The sequence below is a fragment of the Bactrocera dorsalis genome, chromosome 2 (genome assembly GCF_023373825.1).
Source record: "Bactrocera dorsalis isolate Fly_Bdor chromosome 2, ASM2337382v1, whole genome shotgun sequence".
Taxonomy (NCBI): Eukaryota; Metazoa; Arthropoda; class Insecta; order Diptera; family Tephritidae; genus Bactrocera; species Bactrocera dorsalis.
In genome coordinates, this window is record NC_064304.1 from 85,889,766 (window position 1) to 85,908,856 (window position 19,091).

A 19,091-nucleotide genomic window follows, 5' to 3' on the forward strand; every position below is an offset into this window, starting at 1 on the left:
AATAAACAATGAACTGCTGGATTTTCCCTAAAGTCTGGAATAAAATGTTTTTATGCCGACATATTGTTCGATCAAGCCTTAGATTCTTTTTTTTCTTTATTGGTGTAAGCACAACAGCGCCCCAGTCGTTTCTTCTTTTCACAATGTGGCGCCAGTTAAAGATCCCAAGCGAATCCAAGTCCTTCGCCATCTGGCGTTTTCATCAATTCAGACGACATGACCTAGCAAGCTTACTCGCTGTTTCTTAATTCACTGAACTATGCCAACATCGGCGTATAACTCATACAGATCAACGTTCCATCGAATTCGATATTCGCCGTTGCCAATGCCAAAAGAACATAAATCTTCCGCAGAACCTTTCTCCAGAAAACTCGTAACGTCGACTCATCAGATGTTGTCATCGTCCATGCCTCAGCACCATACAGCAGGACGGGAATAATGAGTGCCTTATAGAGTTTGCTCTTCGTCCGTCGATAAAGTACTTTACTTCTCAATTGTCTACTTAGTCCGAAGTAGCACCTGTAAGTAATAATTATTCTGCGTTGGAATTCGAGGCTTCGAAAAATGTGACTGTCAACGGTGACGTTGGAGCCAAGACGCGACTGCGACGACTGTTTGTTTGATGACATGAGATATTTTCTCTTGCCCTCGTTCACTGCCAGACCCATTTGCTTCGCTCCCTTACCCAGTCTACAGAAAGAAGAGCTAACGGCGCGGATGTTGAGGCCAAAGATATCAATATCATCGGCGTAGGCCAGCAGGTGCCTCAGCCAGAAAACATGGTTAATGCGGAAATAATTTCAAGCTCAATTCAGGCAGGCTTTCCGTTTTTTTCGTTGCATTGTATTCTTCTAGGAATTAAAACATGAGATCTCACTTGAACAGGGGTTCTATGCAGAAAGCATGAATGTTATAATTTCAAATATGTCGAACAGGTTTAACAACATCATTTCATACACCATATCGGTTCTTGCAAAGACAGACTGAATCCTTTATATTTACCAACTTCATAACAACGTCTTGTAATAGTTTTGAAGAGTTCTTCCCGAATCCATTAGTAATAGTTTATACCCTTTTCAAATGATAGCCTTTGGGAAGCGAAGGATTTGGAAGAAATAAAACACATATAAGATAATTTAACATAAACCCACAAGAAATAGTCTGGCGGTGTTAAATCGCCCATAAAGGCTACACCACAGGCCCAAGATGGGAAAAGATACGCTCACTAAAAGTTTTCTTTAATTAATTGATTGTTTTGTGTGTTGTATAGCGCCGTCTTGTTGGAAACAAATGTCGTTCACATCAACATACTCTAATGCAGGCACAAAAGAGTCATTAATCATGGCTCCATAGCTTTACCGATTGACTATAACTTTATGGCCGGCCTCATTTTCGAAGACACGTGGATCAATGATTTCTTCAACAAAGGTACACCAGACAGTTTCAGGATGTAACGGCGTCTCAACAATATCTTGTGGGTTATATAAACAAAAACTAGTAAAAATTTGTTCATAATTTAAAAATTCTTAACTTTTTCTTTAAAATCTATGTCATCCCCTTCAAAGGTTTCCCCCTTGGCCCCAATACACTTATGACTACGTCTTTCCATTCCTCGAAACAGAAGTCAATTTCCGGAACAGCCTTCACTGCTCGTACCGATTCGTGTTTAATTTCTTCAATTGTAATGGACAAACTTGTAGTGGAGCTTCGCTAACCAAAAAAAAACCTTCTCAATTTATACATAAGTACTAGAGGACCCGCCTACGTTTTACTGTGGCTGATACATAGGTAGTACTACTAATACCATCTATATGATTTCTATTAGTTAGATTATAAGTATCAGTTAAGGAATAATCGCATTTTTGAAGAAGCAACAAAAATTAATCAAAAAGCATTTCGTGCGTTAAGAAAGAATTGGTTTTTGGGGTAAAAATACTATTGAATTTGGGCTGTGCATCAGTGAAATCAATCGAGTCCAATCGATTATCAGCCTGGTGGACTGCATATTAAGAAACGGTTCTCAAGCGTGGAAAGACAAAAAATCGGCTGGCAAGGTTATGGCCTCAGTCTTTTGGGATGCCCGTGGTATATTATTCATCGAATGATAAATGAGCCAGTTTTAATTCATTGCATTATGTATTTGATTACAGTTCTTTCTACCATTCCCAATATTTAGCAATTTTATTATTTTTCAGAAAGGATCAGTTTTAAATTGTACGCATATACATACATATGTATTCATCGTTCCCGTTTAAATATTGCATTGCTCTGTGCAATGCTTCGAAAAGATTTCTGTATATCTCAAATTTTTTATCAACACTTCAGTTATGCCGCTATTTTTTATGCCAGATCTTTTGCAATTTTAAATTGCCTGTCAAGATACCTCCTCCAATAGTTAGCAGGTGTGAAAAAAATGTTATAGCTACCCATAGATTTTAAGGTTTGAATATTGAATACTGCGATTGTAGCGCCATCCATCGGTCAAACATTTAAAATTAGCAATTAATTACAAATGAAAAATTAATTAAAAAAAACATTTTCCAGTGGACCAAATTGTAAATCTAAACCATTCTCGAATCTCCTTGAACATTCACACAAAATTTCATCAAAATCGGTCCATCCGTTTAGGAGCAGTTCAAATGCAAACACACGGTCAGAAGATTTATATATATAAAGATATATCAGATTATAGAGCATATATTATGAGAATATAGTTACATATTATACATTTTCTATTGATTATGGTATTAACCAATTAATATATGATCTTTATCCATTACGTGAAGAAAAAAAATTGGTTGATTGAAAGTTAAAAGTATCTGCAAATATAAGCTCTTAACTGTGACGGAAAGATCCTTCGCCTCACGGTTTTCCATTTTCTTCTTATTACTCGTAGCAGATACAAAAATTCATATCTCGTTTCCAACTACTTGAAAACATACAAGTATTTCGTTTCATGCATTTTGTAGAAAATCGCCTTTTAAGAAGGACCGATAAAGATGCTATAACAGATGCACCTGCGAAGAGTATTATAGCCTCGGTGCAGCCAAAGTTCAAGTTTTTTCTTGTTCTTCTTGCTTTTCTTATTTTCTTAAACGCTAGTCCGATTATGCGTTGGATGTAACGGGTGATTTTTTTGAGGTTAGGATTTTCATGCATTAGTATTTGACAGATCACGTGGGATTTCAGACATGGTGTCAAAGAGAAAGATGCTCAGTATGCTTTGACATTTCATCATGAATAGACTTACTAACGAGCAACGCTTGCAAATCATTGAATTTTATTACCAAAATCAGTTGGCAGAAAATCCGCTTTTTTATCGACAAATTTTGTTCAGCGATGAGGCTCATTTCTGGTTGAATGGCTACGTAAATAAGCAAAATTGCCGCATTTGGGGTGAAGAGCAACCAGAAGCCGTTCAAGAACTGCCCATGCATCCCGAAAAATGCACTGTTTGGTGTGGTTTGTACGCTGGTGGAATCATTGGACCGTATTTTTTCAAAGATGCTGTTGGACGCAACGTTACGGTGAATGGCGATCGCTATCGTTCGATGCTAACAAACTTTTTGTTGCCAAAAATGGAAGAACTGAACTTGGTTGACATGTGGTTTCAACAAGATGGCGCTACATGCCACACAGCTCGCGATTCTATGGCCATTTTGAGGGAAAACTTCGGACAACAATTCATCTCAAGAAATGGACCCGTAAGTTGGCCACCAAGATCATGCGATTTAACGCCTTTAGACTATTTTTTGTGGGGCTACGTCAAGTCTAAAGTCTACAGAAATAAGCCAGCAACTATTCCAGCTTTGGAAGACAACATTTCCGAAGAAATTCGGGCTATTCCGGCCGAAATGCTCGAAAAAGTTGCCCAAAATTGGACTTTCCGAATGGACCACCTAAGACGCAGCCGCGGTCAACATTTAAATGAAATTATCTTCAAAAAGTAAATGTCATGAACCAATCTAACGTTTCAAATAAAGAACCGATGAGATTTTGCAAATTTTATGCGTTTTTTTTTTTTAAAAAGTTATCAAGCTCTTAAAAAATCACCCTTTATGAGTGGAATGACAACACTCGCCTATAACACGCTGTTTTTGCAACTGAAATTTAAACACCAAGTATTTTCATCAGAATACTACCGAGAAACATAAAATTTTTTATAAATACACTAGTATACCAATTAAGAAATGATAATATTAAATCCAAGTTTATGAAACTTACAACTAATCATAAGTAGTAATGTGTTTATGCTAACACACAGCATTATTTTAATGTGAACACTTCCAATTGATGTATAAAAAATTGAGCAACAAATTGAAGTTGAAAAAAAGAGTATTGCACATACTCACCCATATTAAGTTATATTTCGATTCATTCGTTAGACTAAAATATCGAAAATGTCATAAAGTATACGTTAACTAATCGCCACATTACAAACAATCATTAAATAATCGTAAACAATTTCTAGTGCCAATTTGTCAAAATTAATGAGCTGACAATTTTTTAAATCGTGTCAATCATTGGCGTGAGAATCTCTCAGCACTTTGCTGAAGCTGTGCAGTGTTTTAAGAAGGCTGAAATACAACAACACCCCAAGACTTTGTCAAAAACGTGGAAGACATCAGCGGTAGCAAAAGGCAAGAGTGTGAATTTGAAAAGCGAGTTCTAAACAATGAGCAGCAAAAGAATTTTGTGATTATGTAACGCTTATACATATATGTATACTTGTGCATCAATGCATCAATGGAGGTATTAGCTTTTACGAGATTTGGCGATGGGCCGCAGTGTGCCATAGTAACAAAAGGCGTAAGCAAATACTAAAGGTTTATAGAAATAGCCCAATCTATTAATCCAGTTCGTTCACACTTTAAATTAAAACAAATTTAAAATATAAATCTTTTTAAAAAACAATTAAAGTTAATATCTACATGTATGAATAAACATATAATAATATCTAAGAACATAGAACTTTTGCGGTCACAGCATTTATTGTTGGTTAATAAAGCCTTTCCAAATTATTCCGCCTGCATACGATTCTGCAACGGTCCTTGTGTCTTTAGACAGTTTGTTTAAAATTAAATTAAATTAAGCGCGGGCTTCAGTTCAATGTTTTAATACCCTTGCAACATGTTGGTATAGAGTATAATAGTTTAGTTCATCTAACAGTTGCACGTATCACCTTAAACTAATCGAGATAGATATAGTCTTAGACATATACGAGTATAAGTGGTCAGGATGATGAGACGAGGTCAAATCCGGGCGACTGTCTGTCCGTCCGTCCGCGCAAGCTATAACTTGAGTAAAAATTAAGATATATTGATGAAACTTGGTATGCGCGTTCCTTGACAAAAAAATGGGAGTCATTTAGGGCGTAATAGGATCATAACTAAACACTAAAGGAAGGTGATCGCTATAGGTAGGGGCACATTAGATCAACAATTTTTTAAAAACTGGGCTTTGGCCCCAAAGTATCAACACGAACCATCAGACGCCTTCTTCTTGAAATGGAATACTCGGTATCAAAAAACTTCTACTTTTGATTTAGCAGTTAAGATCGTAGCTTCAATCAAATTATCAACAACTTTGTCACTGCCAACTGTCATTTGAAATATCGAATTGTATTGCTGAACATGATTCAAACAAAGCTTCAAAGAATTAATGAATACAAGGTGCTTTCCAAAGTACACAGGACTTTTTGAATCTAGCGCCCCCCGGTGGCGCCATCTATATGTCGACTGGCGCGTCAGAATCTGCTAGCTTTATCGATTGCCCAGTGAGAATGTCATGACACTTCATTGATTGGAAGTGAAGTTATTGCGTTTTAAGTGTCAGTATTTATTGTGTTATCGGCGCGAAAATGAGCTTCAAACAAAGAGCCAACATTAAATTTTGTTTTAAAATTGGTAAAACTTTTACCGAAACATTTCAATTGATGAAACAAGTTTATAGCGATGATAACCTATCCCGTAACAGAGTGCACTAGTGGTTTCAACGTTTTCAAAGTGGTCGTAAGAACATAAATGACGATCAACATGTGGGCTAATCAAAATCAGTGATCACCGGAAATTCCATCGAAACTGAAATTGAAATTCATTGAAATTAACATCTCCAAAACATCGATTTATCGCATTTTGACCGAACATTTGGGCTTCCGAAATATGTGTGCACGGTTTGTGCCGCACAAATTGACTGACAACCAAAAATTACTCAGAATCCAACATTCGAAGGACATCATTAAAGAGGTCAAAAAGGACAAAAACTTTCTTTACAATATTTTGAGTGGTGACGAAACGTGGTGTTTCCAATATGATCCCGAAACGAAACGTCAGAGTGCTGAATGGAAGGCACCGGACGAGCCGAAACCAAAAAAATCGCGCATGGAGAAGTCAAAAGTGAAGACAATGCTGATTTGTTTTTAAGATTCCAAGGGTATTGTCAATGTGGTATTCTACCTTGGAGTTTTGAAGCATTTGGGGCGCCGTATTCGACGTGTTCGGCCCGAATATCGCGAAAATGAAAGTTGGCGTTTATTGCACGATAATGTGCCGTCTCATCGATCGACGCTTGCGGCCGATTATTTGACCAAACATCACATTTTAACCATTAACCACTCCCCGTATTCACCTGATAGGGCACCGTGCGACTTCTTCCTTTTCGGAAAAATGCATTTGCCCATGAAAAGCAAGCGTTATGCAGACGTAGAGGCCATTCAAAAGGCTTGCACCGACATACTGGCGGCCATACCGGCCATCGAGCTAAAACACGCGTTCGACATGCTTTTGGACCGTGCAAAAAGCTGTATTGAAGCAGAAAAAGACTATTTTGAATAAAATAAATTGATTTTGCCGTAAAAATCATTTGTTCTGTTTTTTTTTTTTTAAATCCCGTTTACGTTGGAAGACACCTTGTACAATGGTTCGGCTGGCAATCTCACTTTGCCATTAGCACAATACATCCCGTGCGTATCACCTTGAAAGTTAGTCGGATCACAATGTGGATAAATTGCGGACATCAATCCAAAGTACGCATACATACTATAATTAATCTGACTGTTGTAATTAAAAGCAGTACGCATCATTCGAGCCAAAATAGCACGACGCACGTTCGTGATCCGGGCACCATTTCAGTTCAAGTACAGGGTCAACAGATTTATTTCGTGACGTTTGACCGATTTTGTGCAAACTTTCCATAAACCATCTACTAAATAGTGAGAAAAAAGCTTAAAGATTTGGTTTGGATAGGTGAGCCCGTTCTTAAGTTATAAAATTACAACGAAAAGTGGCATTGCATTGCATTACATTTGTATGCAGGATAACGACCCCAAGCACACTGCTAGGAGAATATTATGGCTTTGGATTGGCCTGCACATAGTCCGGACTTAAAATCAATCAAAAACCTCTGGACAAATGTCTAAAGGAGCTTGGGAAAGAAATCAACTGGGCGGCCATAGCGTTTAATTGGTAATCTGCCCAGCAGATGCTAAACAGTGCTGGAATCAAAAATAATACTAACTTTAAACATTTTCTAATAACATTATTCATAATTTTTTTATATTTTTAGTATTGGTTATAATAAAACCTTAAGTTTCCTTTATTAGTTGAATAAGTCAAAATAGATATACATATGTATATGATTCATTTTATGTCGCAAGTTGCTAAGAAAACATTGTGTTTTGTAATATTTTCAATAAATCTATACATACAAAATAATTATGATAACACACATTTAAACATTTATGTCGTTTTTTTTAATTATAGAATAAACTAATTTTTAAAAGAAAAAGGAGTGCCCGTAATCACATAATTACACACCAGTGTATAGGTTTTTAATACTATCAGAATGTAAGGATTGCAGCAATTTTATGGTCTACCCACATTTTAAAAAACTAAAATTTTGACTTGAGATTTTTATATTGCAAATTAGTGGTTTTCCATTTTAGGTCAATATTAGCAGAAAAAATACATAGTATTTTCAATAAAACAATACAGAGAATTTGAGTTGCGAAGGGATAAGTACACACGAAATTTCGAGAAAGAAAAAAAACTGTTCATGAGAAAAATGAAAAACTCACAACTGGGTTTTTGAATTTTACTCATAAACTTTGAGGTTATGTCAAAAAAGTATGTATAAAAAAGCCATTTATATTTTGTGTATAGGACTCATAGTTTCGAAAATTGAGATGAAACATTTTAACTGAAATATTGTTCATGTTTTGTTCCGAATACTAATAGTCGATCGCTACAGAAATTTATCAAAAGTTGAAGTTACTAAACAATTAGCTTTGTTAATGTAGGTAATATAAAAAACACTACTGATTAAGCTATTCGATTTAGTTATTAGTTAGTTAAACTTTACTTTATTGCGAAATCGTGATTGAAGGTGACATTGAAAAAACCAAAACAACATGGAGACCGATGTTGCTGACAATTAGCAAATCGCTATAAAGTTTCATTAGTAAAACTTTAATTGCTGAACATTCATTACTGCCTACTGTAAGGCTTGCTTTTGGTAATACAAAGCAGTTATCGAGTGCACTAAAACTAAGTGATGCAAAATATAGGTGAGCAAACAAGATTTGCATAAAACGAACTCGTTAGAAAAACAAGAAAACACGTTAACTTCGGCTGTACCTAAGCTTTACCACCCTCTAAAGGTGCATATCGACTGTTCGAGAAATATGCAACTCCTTGTGAAGAAAATTCAAACGCTGAGGTGTTAGTATATACGAACAGGCGGACATATTTAGATCGATTCAGTCAGATTTCTTGAAAATAAGTATAAGAATTTTTTTTTACACCAAAAAAGGCTCTGGTGAATTCGTTTCAAAAGCATCCTTCCGTTTTCTGTAATTTTGTAATTCAATGAATTCTGCCTGCTAAAATACGAGTATCCTTGCTAAAGGTTTCAATCTCTTCGGTTTCAATGCCCTATTTGACACTCAAATATAACAATTAACAACGTAAAGCGTAGGTAATTAAGTCACGTTTTCGCTTCCGGTTGGGAACCCTCTATAAAGATGTACGTAAATCCAATGACAAATAGTTCGAAAAAGTAATCTACCACTCCAGCTCAGCAATTTACTCAGTGGTGAAAAAATCTCCTAACAAATCTATTGATTGGCCGCTGCCAAGCAAACTAAGTAATAAACTTATCAATTGTAGACGTGATTATTGCAAGCATTCAGAGTTGTTGAAATCGGCATTATTGCTTGCTTCACGGCTCAGGCTCTGCGAAGAACACACAAACAACAATTGCTTTTAATTTCACTAGTAGTCACTCAATTATGATGAGCAAACAAAAGAGGAAGGCGGAAAAAATATAGTGCTTCTGATGCTGTCTTCGGTGCCGTCATTTTGCTCCATCCAATAATTACAGTAGACTATTACTAATACATAAAGAGACCCTGTAGAGAATTTCATGGTTTGATAATCATTATTGAAAGAGGTTAATATGGAACATTACGAAATTATATTTGCAAAGAAGAGAAACTGATAGGAAGAAGATTAGGTCAGGACCTTCAATCATTAAATCTTTAAATTGAAAAGAAGCTGTGTTCCTTAAAAGGAATGATTGTTGGAAACTTTGGAACTTCCGACAAATCTTGGAAATCAACCGGGTCAACTAACAAAGTAATTTAGCGATTGTAGTGAAAGAACTAAACGCAGAGGAATGGAAAAATTAGATCTATTAAAAATTCCCCAACACGTACGGGGAAATACAGAAGAGCTTTCAAAATAGCAAAATCAGATCAATCAGAAGTTTCTTGTCATACACCACAGCAAGCCCTATCAATATTTATTGAAGTCGATTTAACAAAGCAGCAATATGAAATCATTAAAAACACTAATAAATCACTTTACCCGTGCTATGATCTGTTAATCAAAGCAATAAAAGAATGTTACCCACCCAAGGATTGTATAAAAATCACAAGCACCTGTGCGGAAAGCAGTTTCCAAACCCTAATAGATAACACAATTACGCGCTTATCGATAGCTAATGAAAGAATACTCTGCTCCCTTAACGATAATGAAAGGAATTCCTTAAAAATAATTTGTAAGTGGGGTTCCTTTTAGAATAACTTATGCGGCGAGCACTTCGACGAATACTTTCAGAGATAGAGTGTTTTCGTCCATTCGGACGACATGACCTACCCAGGGTAGCCGCTGTTTTTTAATTCGCCTATGTCTATGTTAATGTCGTCGTATATCTCATACAGCTCATCATTCCATCGAACGCGATTTTCGCCGTGGACAACGCGCAAAGGATAAATCTTTCACAGAACCTTTCTCTCGAAAACTCCCAAGACTCATCAGTTGTTGTCATAGCCCATGCCTCAGCATCATACAGCAGGATGGAAATAGTGTGTGACTTATAAAGTTTGCTGTTCGTTCGTCGAGAGAGGATTTTACTTCTCAATTGACTACTCCGTCCGAAATAGCACCTGTTGGCAAGAGTTATTCTGCGTTGGATTTCCAGGCTGACATTGTTGGTGGTCTTGATACTGGTTTCAAGATAAACGAAATTTTCTACGACTTCAAAGTTATGACTGTCAACAGTGACGTGAGAGCCAAGTCGCGAGTGTGACGACTGTTTGTTTGATGACAGGAGATATTTCGTCTTGTCCTCGTTTACTGCCAGACCCATTTGCGTTGCTTCCTTATTCAGTCTGGAGAAAGCAGAATTAACGGCGCGGGTGTTGAGGCCGATGATATTGATATCATACGCCAGCAGCTGTACACTTTTATAGAAGATTGTACCTTCTCGGTTTAGTTCTGCAGCTCGAATTATTTTCTCCAACAGCAGATTGAAGAAGTGGCACGATCGGGAGTCGACTTGTCTGAAACCTCGTTTGGTATCGAACGGCTCGGAGAGGTCCTTCCCGATCCTGACGAAGCTTTTGGTATTGCTCAACGTCAGTTTACACAGCCGTATTAGTTTTGCCGGGATTCCAAATTCAGACATCGCGGCATAAAGGCAGCACCTTTTCGTGCTGTCGAAAGCAGCTTTAAAATCGACGAAGAGGTGTCGATTCTCCTTTCACGGGTCTTTTCCAAAATTTTGCGCATGATGAATATCTGGTCGGTTGTTGATTTTCCAGGTCTAAAGCCACACTGATAAGGTCCAATCAGTTTGTTGACGGTGGGCTTTAATCTTTCTCATAACACGCTCGATAAAACCTTGCACGCGATGTTGAGGAGGCTAATCCCACGGTGGTTGGTGCAGATTGTGGGGTCTCCCTCGTCCGACCATATTTAACAAAGAATCTGATGCATGCTCCTTATCAGTTTTTCCGTGTTTGAATAGCATCGGTCACTAGATCACCTCTGGGGGTTCTACAAGCGTAGATCTTATATATTAATTTGAAATACATCCAATAAAAATGTTATTTTTACTTACTTATGTAATAAAAATTATGAATTTTTGCTAAACTATTTATTTTTTTTTTAATAAAACATACTTATTATACAAAGAACAATATCAAGTGGTATAATATAGCCAAAAAAAGCAAAATGCTTTGTAAAATAATTTTGACCGCCTAAATTCCTAAAATCGACCAACGTTTACAAATCGTTCAAATTTATTACGAAAATTCACGTTCTTTAGCGAATGTATTTCACGCGCCTCGCTCAATTAATGGTCAACATAATCGCCCTACTGAGCGTACTATTCGCAACACCATCACCCATTTTCAGACCCGGCATTCAATACTGGATAATATTCGATATTCGACCAAATATACATCGTCCAGCAAGCAGAGTGTTTGTAGTCCGATTTGGCCAATTTGCACACTATGATGTAGAGATGTCAGGATAATATCACCTACTCTCTAACATAAGAAGTAGTGGTTTTGTCCAATAAAAAATAAACATATACTGTATATAATATATATTATATAATATGTATATTGTATATTTATAGGTACATATGCCATTACAAAAAAATTCCTAATAAAAACCTTACAAAAGAAAACAAACAAAATCTGCCCAATTGCGCGCCACTTTTGTGTATAGTCAATGGTCGTTGTGTTGCTGCCACCGTAAATCAGTTGGTTTTTGTAATCCAACCACGAAAAGACAACCTTTTCTGCTACTGATCAGTCTGATGTTAGCTGTTGCTTCTGAGCTGAATTTACCATACCGCTGTTGAAAATAATGAATGAAATTATAGAGTAAACAACAAATGTTGCGATTTAATTCGATACTTGCAATCGCAATTTGCTGCTGTTCTCTTGTTCTTATTGCAATCATGTCAGCTATATGTGTGTATGTAAGTATTAATCTGTAGTTATGTAGCGTACTATGGACATCTTTAAGCTTTTAACTTTACTCACGAGTTTGTAGCTACAAAGCAACTACAAACGATTTTTGCAATTGCAACAATTTTTGTTTCAAAGAGAAAAAATTCAAATATTTCTGATTCCATCACTCACAACGACCGACCCACTAACCCAGAGCCGTACTTTCATTTATTGCTCAATTAACTGTTGGCAATGTTTGTCATTTGCAGTTGTGATCTATTTATTTAGTCACCAAAATGCTTTTTGCATTCTATTGCAAGTGAAATACAATATTATCCTTCACAAATGCAAAAGTTTGTATACAATAAATTGATTTTAGTCGATTGGTTTACATGGTCCAATAAAAAGGAAAGCGTGCTAAATCTTAGATAGATAGCTCAAAATCAAGTGGAACCAGTTCGTGTATAAATGTACAGACGAAGATAACTAAATCAACTCAGCTTGCTACGCTGATAATTTATCTGCATTGTAACAAAAAAGCACTCGGAAAGTGTAATTAAATTTCACGGGCAAGGGATATTTCAAGAAATGATAGAATTGTCCTTAATTATTACGCCAAATATGACGATTTGTGAACCAGTTTATTTACAACAACGGTTTGAGTCGTACAAAGAACTTGTCTAAAATTTTGTATTTCTAATCAAATTTTGTGTGCGGAATCGTTGCGAACGATTGGAAAAGAAACATTGATGATTCAGTTTAATCAAAAACACAAGCCTACGAGCAGTAGACAGCCGTCAAAGACGGTCAAGAGAACGTTAAAGACATGCCTTGTTCTGGACAGCCTTCGACCTCTTCAACTTATGAAAATATTAAAAAAGTGAAGATATGCTTGAAAATCGTCAGGATAGGAGATAGCAAGAGAGCTCGACATTTCTCGCGGGTCCATTCGAATGATTTCGGCGGACATTTTGGGAATGAAACTGGTTCTTGCTTAACTCGTCCTGTTAAAACTGATTTTTTTTCAAAAGGAGTACCGTAAACAGGTCTTAATTGATAATAATAATTTTCGGCGATCTAACCCCGTTGGATCAATGAGTAAACAGGTATCTTTGGACATGCTTGATCGTGCGAATTCCTATCTCACATCATATTCATATATTTCCTCCATATGCTGAATGTAACTGTCAATGAGTCATGGGTTTACTGGAGAAATCGCCGTAATACGATTACATCTGAAGAGAATTTCTTTGAAGGCCACAAAATAAATTTGATGAATAATTAAATATTTTGCATTTTATTTACAATTTCCGGGGACTTAACTACTACTACTTTATGTATATACACAAAGTGTCCGATATTTTCAGTAAAAGGTGAGCCGTAGACACTGAGGTCTCCATATACGACATATGGGGATTGAAAAGTTATAGTTAGACACCTAGGCAAGATTTTTATGCTTCAGTTATATACTATAAAGCGAAAGAATCAGATTGAGTTTAAAATAGTCGAATATGAGTTTCATCCGATTTTGCTTTTGTGTTCGAAATTCTATGCGGACAAATAAGTTCATATATAAATTTTTATAATAGTAATAAAAGTTCAGTCAAAATACATACAGATATATTAACATATTAATTATAAAATATTTCGTAAAGTGAATATGAATTCTACTACAAATTTTACCAAATATATTTATGTATACAGAATTTAGAAAGACCAACAATACATAAAAGAACGCAAATTTAATCTTCCTTTTTAGACAGCTCTTCGACCAGTTTTGCACTCTGTGCTTTGATCTGCTTGCGATTGGGAACATTTTGCAAAGGTTTCGATTCTTGCAATAGATCTTCCTCTTCCTCCTGCTCTTGCACCTCGTTGCTATCGCCGGCATCTTCGATTTCCATGCTATCAAGGAACTCATTCTGGTAGCTATCAATGTAGCGCTCCATTGTGGCGGCTGGCACCTCCTCTTTGTAGGCGCGCATTAACTTATACACCTTTCGGATAACCGAATGCATAATTGTATCAACTAAAAGGAGAAGTCACTAGCTTTTACTCTGACAACTTCACGTAAGGAGTATAAATTATTACTATTCTCCTCGTAATGCTCGGGGGGACAAGCGCGCATGGTCAACATCTCGAACTTCAACAACGGTAAGCGTAAGTACGAATTGGGATATTTTATACGCGAAGGCTTATCAGGGCGATCGACATGGCGGAGTATCTCGCTCAAGTTCCACAACGAGAAGCTGGGGAAGGAAAAAGAAAGAATTAAAATGAATTGTGTAAAATTTTGACAAATGTATACCGCAGCATCACATATGCATCGGCACGATTCTTGATGTACGCAATCAATTTCTCTTCTTCTTTATCCTCCTCTTTAATGGCGTCTTTAAGTTCCTGTATGCGATCGAGTCGCCTAAATTTTGGTTGAAATAAATGTTAATAAAAAGTATACAACGTCCGACATAGTTCATGAGACTCACTCAATCTCCTGCTCCGACAAATTATTGACCAAAATGCCCTCCAACACCTCAGCACGCTTCATCTTCGTTTCCAGCGTTTGATGCCCAAGCATATCGTTCTCGATCATTTTGTTCAACTTGAAGTTATTCTCCACTTGTGATTTTATCCTAGAAAAGAAGGCAAATCATAAAATAACACACACAAAATATGCGGTTAGGGTTGCAAGGAACGCAATATGGAGACTTATATTGTCTAACCTCATTTTGTCTTTCTTATAAAAATAATTTATATTTGAGGACAAAAAGTTTGCTAATTTTCTATTTCGTTCTCTGAGGAGATGATAATGCTATAATACGATAACATGCTCCGTGTGCAAAATAAATTTAGAGTAAAAATTTAATTTTGTATATTTAACAGTTTTTAAAAAGCATGCCACTTCGAAACTCGAGAAATTACTATTTTACACACATACATAATTTTTGGCTCATTCAATTGTAGATAAGGCGGTATGGCAAGGAATGGCTTCAACTAAGACTTTCACGTGATGATAAAAACAGAGTCCTTCTTCTTTACTAAATAAACCTGGGAATGTTCCATACCCTTGTATTTGATAGGATATTTGAACATCAGAATTTAGTAAATTCCATTGTTTTACCAAATTGAGAGGTTTTGATAGATTTAAGTCTTTATTAAATCACAATTGATAAAACGTTGTATTTTTGGAACGAATTCGGAATATATGCGACATTTTACGCACGAAAGTCGTTCTTCCTTTTCAATATTTGGCCCCAATTGAAGATTCAAAGTATAGCCAGGTCCTTCTCCACCTGGTATTTCCACCGGTGTGGAGGTCTTCCCTCTCCTCTGCTTCCCCGGCGAGTACTGCGTCGAATACTCTCAGAGCTGGATCGTTTTCGTCCATTCGGTCATCACGACCTAGCTAGCGTAGCCGTTGTCTCTTAATTCGCTGAACTATTTCAATGTCGTCGTATATCTCGTGCGGCTAGCTCATCATTCCATCGCCTACGGTATTCCCCGGGCCGCATAAATCTTCCGCAGAAGCTTTGTATCATATACTCGTAACACCGATTCATCAGTTGTTGTCAGTATCCATGGCTCTGCACCATATGGCAGGACGGGGATGATTAGTGATTTGTAAAGTTTAGTCTATTTTTGTCGAGAGAGGACTTTGGTTTGATGACAGGAGAAATTTCTAATAAGAACAAAATCAACACTGTCCTCAAAAAGGGAGTGGGGTTTAAGGGAGGTAACATCTGAAGATATCAGCGTAATAAACGCAAATGGAGTAACGCAGTGTAGTCATGGATAATGTTGTATCGAGAAGAACTCAACATCTCCCTCTATTTGGTTGATTTTACTTTGCTAGTGTCCTTCATAAGAAAGAAGCAACTAAATTATGTACAAAACCGAGCATTTGTAGCATGCAAATTTAATAATTAAATATGGGCTTTATGTATATAAATTAAAATGTGAAACAACTTTATAAATATTTTCTCTCACCTTGGGTAAATCTCTTTAGCTTGAGAGCAAAGCGTTGCGAATTTTACTTGTTTTATCGTGTCCTCAATGACTTCCAACTCATTCTTGAGGAACAACATACTCGCTGTTTCGCGGACATAACGCTTAGCATTCGATAAGGGATCTTCCGGCTTCTGTGCAAGTTTGGGTACACTTGCCCGTTTTCCCTCCTTGCGGTATTGAGACATCATTTGGAGTTTAGTTTGCATACTTTTACGCGATTTATCTTCCATTTGCTAAATTAGTTTGAATATATAATAAAATATAATGTAGTTGGAAATATGAATGAAGAAAGCTTAATCATAGTTGATAATAGTTAGCGACTACAACAGTTGATGTTTCGACTACACTAGAATATGAAATGCGATTTCCCAAGTTTCTTCGGACTAGCCTGAATCCAACAATCGCTAAAGAATTATACGACATTAAGGGGACGGTCGGACTGGAAATGCGTCGATGGACCTTGTGTGAGCTCGATGAACCTTGTATGAAATGTCGTAGAAACATTTCGTCCCTTTCTGTTGGTCTGATCAGTTCTTCTTAGATAGGGGTGGAAACATCTTAAATGTCATACCTTCAATGCACCAGATTGTCTAGAACTAAAATTTTCTATACGACGATCTCGACAAAAGCATGGTAAAGAAAATCAAAACCCAATGTAACAAGCTCCCGGGGTGCAAAACTGCAAAAGTCATGTGCAAAATGGTAGGCCAAAAACAAACAACAATTAGTAGACAAAAATCATATTGACACTCGATAAAAGAGACTGTTGAAACATGATGGGAATACTAATTGGTCACTGCCTGGTGGAGACACGCGCCCGCAGGATGGGGCCGACACATGCAGGAAATGCCAGAGCTCTAGAGAAACAATGGAGTATCTCTTGTACACTTATCTCGCACTGACAAAACTGCGTTGCAAGCATCTGGGGTCTCCACCGTATTATACATTAGAGCAGGTATCGCTAGTGAGGCCGCAGAGTCTATTAAAATTCGCGTCATTCGTTAACAACTGAATACCATCTTGTATCCCAAAACTAGTTTATGCGTGGCTTATCGGCCTATCACGTTAACCTAACCTAACCTTGACCATCACGAGATAAGCTCTTACCCTATACTCCTCACTAAGTTCCTTGAACTTCGCAATCGCCGGCATGCCCAAATACAAGATGTGTTTAATAAAATTTGATTGATCCTCAATGTCTTGGCTGAGCGAACGCAAAATTGGCTCATAGAAAATGCCATCGTGTCGTAGCACCTGGATCATCTTCCTGTAAGTGCCATTAATAGTTTTTATCGCCTTTAAGCGTACGTTGGAGTTCTCAATTTTCTTGCGAAAAACGCGTGACTTCAACTCCTCCTCCAATACGAACTCGTTCTCGTACTTGATGCGATTTTGCAAAACAGCGCGCTCGAGCTGAGAGGAAGAGAGGCGGTATTAATTTTACAGAAAGCGCGATATAGACAAATGCGGAGAATTTAACATTTCTTAGTAAAGTAAATATCGAGAAGAATATAAACTGTAAAGCCTACCAGTTTTTCCTTGTACACATTCTTCAACTGATCCAGCCGAAACTTCAAGCGATCCCGCTCCTTACGCATTACAAATGTGCGCTGATTGATGTTGTCCACAACCAGTTCAACGGGCATCTTCTGATATAAGCGCTGCATATCCTTGTGGTTGATTAGAAAATTTCGTATCTTCTTGGTATTATCGCCGTAGAGCACATTGGAGAGCTTCGTACGTCCATCGCGGCATTGACGCTTCAAATTGCGGTTTTCGCGTATGTAACGCTTGTGATTAGCTGCCGCTTCTAGCTTTTTGAAAACCAAACGCTTTGCTGCTCAATGTAGGATTGTGTTATGATCACATCTTCAATTTTCACTTGAGTCAAAAACTTACATAATAAGTCAGCCATGCCCTTGAATTGCTCCGTCAGGGAGGTGGGTGTCCAGCGATCATCAATGACCATATGTTGACGCACAAATGAGACACCGAAGAAGCCGTGTGTTCGGACGGCGCGTGGATGTACTGGCTTCGGTGCCATTATAAGATTTGCCGGCTGCCGAGCTGCATGCTTTTCTCGCAAACTCTTGATTCCAACCATTCTTATTTGTTTGGAAATTACTTTGTGGCGTTACTACAAAATTTATGTTCTTCAGGATTTATTAATTGCTTTGCTATTTGCCAATTTTTCGCAAATAATTGCTATAAGTCGTCAGGAAAATAAAATTCACGTAGTCACAAATCTCTTATAAATATTTTCACGTTTTGACAATGAATTGTATTTGTAAATTGAATCGTTTCTGAAGATCATAAAACAGCAAGGTTTAAATACAAAAAATTTCTGAAAACATTTGAGCATATACATATTTGGTGAGTTTTTTGTTGAGTATTTTTTGTTAAAAAATTGGAAGTAAGTTTTATATATTCGAAAGAACATTGTTTAGCATTAATTTTTTTTAAGTTTCTCGCTTTCGGCTTTGCGACGTAGGTCTATCCGTTGAGTCAACGCCTCGTTCGTACATTTCGACTGGTAACGGGAAAGGAGACAATCAATCAAACACGTGTTAGCGCGTGAAATAAGTTTTCCAAAAAGGTATAGCATGACCCGATGCGACGAAAAACTAGAACTACGCGCTTTCAGCGCCAACTAGCGAAAATACCCCAAGACTTCTTTGACAACCTAATATGTAATTCAACCGAGGTCGTAAATCACTTTAAAACGAATTTCGTGAAGGGCGCCCGAAAACAGTTCTTGTTTCGGCAATAATGGGACTAGCATCATTCAATATTGAATTCCGAATCTAGGGAAAGATGTTCGCGCACGAGGCACTTCCAAGCA

At 37.1% G+C, this 19,091-nt stretch overlaps 1 protein-coding gene across 1 annotated transcript; it reads right to left on the reverse strand.

Moving 5' to 3' along the window:
- Positions 1-13,763: 13,763 nt before the first annotated feature.
- LOC105222707 (uncharacterized) lies at positions 13,764-18,584 on the reverse strand. Its single transcript, XM_011200135.3, has 8 exons — positions 18,149-18,584; positions 17,779-18,086; positions 17,357-17,662; positions 16,229-16,482; positions 14,728-14,874; positions 14,550-14,660; positions 14,333-14,490; positions 13,764-14,270 (listed from the first exon to the last, which is right to left on the reverse strand). The coding sequence occupies exons 1-8, from the start codon at positions 18,351-18,353 to the stop codon at positions 13,984-13,986; spliced, it is 1,776 nt and encodes a 591-aa protein (XP_011198437.1). The 5' UTR covers positions 18,354-18,584; the 3' UTR covers positions 13,764-13,983.
- Between the last annotated feature and the right edge of the window lie 507 nt (positions 18,585-19,091).